The sequence below is a fragment of the Ischnura elegans genome, chromosome 10, assembly GCF_921293095.1.
Source record: "Ischnura elegans chromosome 10, ioIscEleg1.1, whole genome shotgun sequence".
Taxonomy (NCBI): Eukaryota; Metazoa; Arthropoda; class Insecta; order Odonata; family Coenagrionidae; genus Ischnura; species Ischnura elegans.
The window spans coordinates 13,395,067-13,402,099 of NC_060255.1; the positions used below are offsets into that span (position 1 = coordinate 13,395,067).

General features: G+C 41.9%; 1 protein-coding gene across 5 annotated transcripts in view; it reads right to left on the reverse strand.

The window, feature by feature from the left end:
• Positions 1–5,185, reverse strand: part of LOC124167275 (tyrosine-protein phosphatase Lar) — a 947,012-nt gene extending 941,827 nt beyond the window's left edge. For 2 of the 5 annotated variants that reach the window (XM_046545186.1, XM_046545184.1), the window contains exon 1: positions 4,865–5,184. In XM_046545186.1, the coding sequence (XP_046401142.1) occupies positions 4,865–4,934 (70 nt within the window). In that variant the 5' untranslated portion in view covers positions 4,935–5,184. Of the gene's footprint in view, positions 1–4,864 lie in introns of all 5 variants that reach the window. The other 3 variants (XM_046545188.1, XM_046545187.1, XM_046545185.1) reach the window with 2 other exon arrangements.
• Positions 5,186–7,033: the final 1,848 nt, after the last annotated feature.

The window sequence follows — 7,033 nt, forward strand, 5'->3', positions numbered from 1 at the left end:
GACGAGCGAGCGACGATAGCGTAGGACCCCCCCAAAGGGCGGCCGACGATCACAAAGGGTTGTCCACGGGGTGAGAGTATTGACGACGCCCGGGGAACCTGGAGCAGGCCGTGTACCCATTCCCGAAGAAGCAAGGAAACAAGACGATGGAGCACTCGTATCGCCGACCCATCTAGTAACCGGGCCGGCCTCGGCCCGCGTAAATTGCACACGGGAAAACCTTTCAACGTCATGAGGTTGCCGCCGACGTATAAATGAAAACTGTTTCGCAACTCAACATTCGGTCGGCTGGGCACGCCGTCACGTCGCACCGTGCTTATACGCGGCACACAGGTTTTCAGGATGCCGCACACTCACTCCCTCCGGTGACACTTCCCCGAACTAAAACTAAGTGGGGCATATTGGTGTTAGACAAGAGTACTCATTTTAATGAGTAAAAGCATCGCGATGTAAGTTCTTGCGAGGCGGGCAGGAGACGGAGTAATGCAAATATGTACAAGTATAGCAAACAGTGGCAGTTCACTCGCGAAATGAACGCGCTGAGAAATTTTAGAAGGATAAATATTGTGATTAATATCAACAAGTGCAAGACCGGAGGTAAAAATGCGAAGCGAGCAGGAGTTGTGGTTTCATAAAGATCCATTTATGCCGGTAAAATTTTGTTATTTTATCTTGATTCACCTATTAACATTGAGGGTGTACCTAAAATCTAGTCTAGAGGAGGCGATGGAAGGTCACCAATGAGGATGTGGAGGGTATTGAATTTACAAGCCATCATCATTGTTTCTAAAAGACCATTTGATGGTTCCACACTGAAAAATCATTTCTTAACTTATCATTAAAGTATCCCACCGATTAAGGTAGCTACGCTTGGAGTACTGAAATAAATTTTGAGATAGTCAAAAATATTATTTTTCCCGAGACTCCAATGCTTTTTAGCGCTAAAAACGAAGATTAATAAAATATTCACGTAGTTTTAGAGCTAAAAATGCTATGCCTAGCAGCATATTACTCCTAGGTCATTTGCTACGAATAATGATTTTAATTGCACTTTCAGTACCAGGTACCTACGATTTAATTGAATTAACTCAATTAGCATACCGAAGTAATTGTTTTCCAGATTGAACGGCATCACTATTATAAAAATATTAAAAACTATTAAAGCGATCATTACTTGTATACATCCTTCACGAAGCATATAAAACCTCTTTGTTGATACAGTTAGGTAATAGGGCACTTTTTTCGACTCAATACGATGTCCTAAACTACGGGTATGCAGAATATTACAGACTGTTTCTATGGACTTCACCAGAAATTTAAAGTAGTAAAAAGTTGAACACCCTCAATTTAGAGACGGAATAAAGGGTCGGGAAACAAAAATACCAAGCTTAAAGTGTCCATTTATAACTAAAGAGAATATTTATAATCCACAGCATTGAATAAACCTTATTATACACTCGCTGCATAGCACATCAAATCTCTAAAAAGGGAAACACGACATTGTTCTCCGCTTCAATACTCAACTATGTCGCGCTGTTCTCATTTGCGGAGATATTTCGGAGAAATGAAACGAGATTCCGCTGAAATATGGGAGTAAATCGTTCCTCGGAGCGTCGAGGCATTAATTAATACCGCTTTTAATGCACTTTTGTCTGCAAATTCAAGGGGAATAAAGCGAGAACGCCTGGATTTCAGTCCACAGGACTCGAGCACTACTCTTTCCCACTCAAAAACCTGCGGGCGGCATTATAATGGTTTTCACGCGAAAACGGAAACGTTAAGGGAGGAATTGCATTGCCGAAATAATCTCACCGACGGACTCGCCATGGGGGACATTAATTGCTTTCCGTCCGCGAAGGAAAGGCGGGAAGGGGAAGACAGAGAGGTTTATCCTCGTCACACCCTTGCACCGAGGAACAACACAAGACGTATTACGATCCCTATACGGAAGAAGTAGAAGCTTCCTCCGAGAAACTTGAAGGTGGAGGACTACTGTGCTGCTGAGGCGGATTGCTTGGCCGGGAAAATTTGAGGCGGTTGGGGACGTAGCTTCAAGTCCAGTTCGGCTTACATTTGGGACATCCCGGTCGAGCCAACGCACCTGAGCCCGATGATTCCACGCCGGGAGCATCGCCTGGAAACCTTCAGGGAGAGAGGGCCTCGCAAACACGATAGGTGAGGCTGCGACGGGCTAAGTTCTTCGGCCCAAGTAAAAGGGATAGGAATGGGTTAAAACTTTGGTTTCATCTGGGTAACCCGATACGGCGCCGAGACAAATGGCCCTCGCAAAGTTTTCGGTACAGTTGTGCTTTGGCTCTCTCTCTCTCTCCCTCTCCGCGGGACCGATCGAAACAGGGTAATGTTTTGGGAATGGAGGGCGTTTGTCACGGCTTATTAATTTAACGATTCTCTGGGAAAGGTACTCTTCCTTCTCCTACTTCTTTTTTTTTTAAATCAGCCATTCGAGGCCACTGAAACGAAAAGAAGGAAGTTATCCCGATTCGTCCAATACGAAGAAGTTTTGAGGATGGAAGTTTCAAAGTAAGGAGACGGTCAAAAAATTACATTTTGCCTCGACCAGGTCCAACCTCGACTGGTGACGAACAGCTTTAGTTGACTCGCTTTGAGTATATCCGCAATTATATCGGAACTTAAAGAAAAACTTTGGAATTGAATGGAATTCCATTTTCCTCAGGCAAAAATCAGGGCTTATTCAGTGATTAACATTTGCAAAATTAATTTCAGATCGAATTCCATAACAAGTATTGACGGATAAATTTCAACATTCGCACTTGCAAAACCATTATAAGATGACATAGAAACTATATCAATTACAAACATGGAATAAGTTTTTTGAAAAAACTTTATATAAACTTTACGCTACTTCGCAAGTTTCCAATTACCTTCAAAAAGGCTAAAAATATGTAATTGCATGTTAATACATGTTTCAGAGGTGTTATGGGGCAATGAAATTGAAGAGATAGCAGGCTTAATATTAATAAAAATAGTTTCAACAGGAAAATATCATTCTTCTGTCGGACTTACGCAGTAATCTTGAAATTAACTTTCTAACTAGTATGGTATTAAATTGTTAGGTAAATAATTTTCTGCATTCCGTGCCAAAATCTTAGAAAACCCAAAATATACTTAGAGAAAACGTTTACTATTCTTCCAAATTCGAAAATTCTTCCCACATTCTCTAGTCTTTCAACTTTCAAGTCAAAAGGAAATAGTAGCGAGATACTTTGCTAACTAGTGATCTTAAAATATATATAACCTGTCTCACTGCACACCCAAATGATCAGAGACTACAATATCGCCTATACCATTGAATATGAATGTAAGTACGACTCGTACAGGATAAAAGTTTACGCAAGGTCCCACAAAAAATAGAAAAATACCTCGGAAAACATTCGCCTACCATCATCATTCATCCGGAGAAAATTTTCGTAGACAACAGATGAAACCGTTATGACCAGAGGGTGTTGATGAATATTTTTCGTTAATTTGATTTATATATTGTGTAAAATTAATAAAAATTGGTTTATAAATTAACAAAAAAACTAGTTATATCGTAGAAGAAAATATAGGCAAGTGAAAATGCATCACTTTACATTCGAAACCATTTTAAAATTGACTTCGATGCAATTCGGTAATACAAAACGCGTTAGTATTACATTCCATACAGTCCCTGCGAATTTTAAACATATTCGAGATCCAAGGGAACAAAAATTCTGGGCCTGGATATCGAGGAATTTTGACACATTTTTACGCTAAAAAAACATGCACTTAAAAATGTAAATCCACCTCCGTGCATTGGCTCTATTTCTAAATTTAAAAACTATAATTTTCAAACCTAAGAAGAGGACTTTGCTACAAACAAATTTCATTGGCGAGTATATGATGCTCGCAACTCCAAAGAAACTGCAACGATACAGAAGAAACAACTCAAGAGTAAGAGAAGACGTAATTTTACCATTAAATGGGCTCGACGTTGAAAATATTGGGAAAAATTTCGACGCTTCGAAGCAATTGCTTTAAAAACACAGGGAATACTCCAGATAAAAATCTGAAGAAGGAAAAATTATGCCCACTGTCAAAGCAAAGGTTAACATTTTATTTCTAATTCATAATAGCATTTCCATTTTACTAAGAGCGGAATCAATTTTTTCGTATGCCTTGCGTGGGACTCAAAAGTCAAGTGCATTTCATTAAATATTCCAAACTTAATTACCACGGAAGCTTGTATTAATGCTCCGTACCTAAAGAATGAATTAATTTTCAAATTCAATCGCTTCAACATAAAAGCCTATGAATTAAATATATTAATTTTCGTCATATAGAAGACTATTTTTTTACGGAGTTGACCCGTGAGATTTATATTCCAATAACAACTCTTACTATTTAAGTAATTCGAGAGAAATATTTGCATAGTTGAGCGCAATAATTTCCATGGAATTCACTTAAAATTCAGAATAATTATTTATAAAACACGTCAAAGCACTGTCAAACAGATTTAAATATTTATCGAAGCAAAATCATATTAAATCAACAATTCGCGGGATATAAATACTCTGATGGAAAACCCAGAGTTTGAGGTAACACAAGGGATGAACTAGCACATTTTAGTGCAAACTTTTCCAAGAATATTTTAAATTAACGAAGGAATATTACACGGAGAACTTCGCAGCGAATACAAGGTGAAACGAGGGCGTGAACATACATGAATGACGCGGAATCGCGAGGTGCACAAAGGTCCCTCAGCAGCGTTCCAGTTTCTTTGTCATAGAGCCAATGCAAATCAAAATCGGAGGGGCGAATGGGGGGAGCGGCTTGAAAGGAACACATCACAGTGGACACTTACCCTTTGACGCGGCGACAGTGAGAGCCAGGAGGAACAGCACGCCCCTCAGCGACATAGCGGAGAACCGCATAGTGGTGCCGGGCCGGGGTCTAAGAGCACCACCTAATCGCCGGCAGGAGGTTTAGAAAAGGTCGGAGAGGGACATCGGAGTGATTGATGGTAAAGGAAGAGGAGAAAACGCGGTGCGTTGGATGAGACAGGACGAAGAGGTAGAAGAACAGGAAAAGGGAGAGATGGACAAAAAAAAAAGGCTTTAGTGAAAGATTTCGTAAACGACAACTCACATTACCGCAGCGACAAAAAGGCAGCGCAGGGCGGTGTTGAGACTCCTTCCCTCTTAACTCTAAGAAAACCTCCACAAAAGACGCGGAACCACACTTTTACACACAAAATACAACACAGGCACTCTTTTGAGTGCTTTTGGAAAACTTTTTTGGTGGGGGGGTGGGGGGATTTCTTCTTCTCTTCCTCCTTCTTTTCACCCCAGGAGAACACACTTTAGCGTGAGATTGATTTCTCTTTCAGGGCCACAAATAGGGAAGGAGAAGATAACTTTTTTGGTTGGTGTAGAACAACACTGAAACAACACAGCACAAAAAACCACTGCAGGATAACACAGGGAAACACACTTAGTAGTAGGCTGGGAGGAAGGAGTGGGTCACTGGAGCAGCGGCGTAACAGGGATATGTGCCGGCCAGGGAGTTCACGAACTCGGCCAATCCACGCACTATTCTGCTGAGGTGTCCGCCGAATGCACACTGGGGCATTAGACCTCCGTCGTATGTGTACATTTACTATTTCCACCCTTAAGTCCTTCCTTCGCGTCAAGCGTAAAATTTAAGACGGAGAGAACGCCACGATCAAATACTCAACACGATTTAATAAGTTTTAATTTTGAATTCGAGTTTCAGTCGGGAACGTACGAAACTCAAGGGTTCAAAATGAATTCCACGCTTCGAGAAACTATATCACTGGGTCAATACCGCTTTGACGGAACGGTAGACCAAACGCTTAACTCGAAAGAGACTCTTAAACACGCGAACAACAAATACAAGAGACTCTTTGAGTGAAGAAACAAATTAAATCAGAAATTGACTAGGCATTCATGAAGATTTTCAAATAACACGACCCGACCTCGGACGAGATACACACTGCACATCTATTATCTTATGAGTATAAAAAACATTAATAATTATCATTAACCTTTCCAATTTATATGTAATTTATCACGACCATATATTATCTCAAATATGTCGACCACCGAATGGGCGATTGAGCTAAACCTAATATCACAATCAAAACTCAAGGCTCGTGTCAAGAAAGACAGCAACCTTAGAAAATGCGGTCAACGTGTTTCGCGTATGACTTCTTAAAAGCCCACCTAATTAAGCATTTCTTAAATAACGATTTATCAACTGTTACTGCTTCAATGCAGCCACAATGAACGATGCGAAAAACCCTTTCGGCGAGCGTCAAAAACAAACAGAACGATTGAAACCAACAAACGCCTTCGGACTAGAGAGTGAATTATAATGCTAATAAGTCGCCAAAAAAAGCTAGAAACGCCTCACCGACATTGGACGGACCGGAGGTCGAACTTAGAAAGTCTTTTACTTTTCAACCCCAAGGAGAAATAGGGATGAATTTCTATTCGCTATGCGGTGCAGCCAACACCGAAACGTGTTATGCTCCTCGGTCGACCTTAACGACAAGATATCTTACCAGAAAAACGCAAAGATTAACTAATCGCGGTCCTAATGTAACGGGCCGGAACGTGTTCGTATACTCTTCGAAGAGACGGCTTCGGTCGCGGGGGGGAAAAGGGTGGTCTTCGCCGGGCTTCGATAGGGTCAAGCCCGCGGGAGACCGAGACAGCGCGATTGCAGTAAAGACGGCGAGGGTGGCCTGACGCCTAACCGGAGTTCGCGTTCTCTCTTTCGGGCGAACCTACACAGCGGAGAAATAGGACGAGGCTTCAGCCACGAAGCAGTCCGCGACTTGCGACGGGGACCTGAGGGTCCCATGTCCGTCCTTTGTGCCACCTTGGAGCGGGGTCTTAATGCGGACAGTCCGTGAGATTATTCGCCGAGGCGGACGACGAGGACAGGGCAGCCGAGGTGACTGGCACGTCTGAGGCGGTCCCGAGGATGGGCAGGCATCGAATAGGAA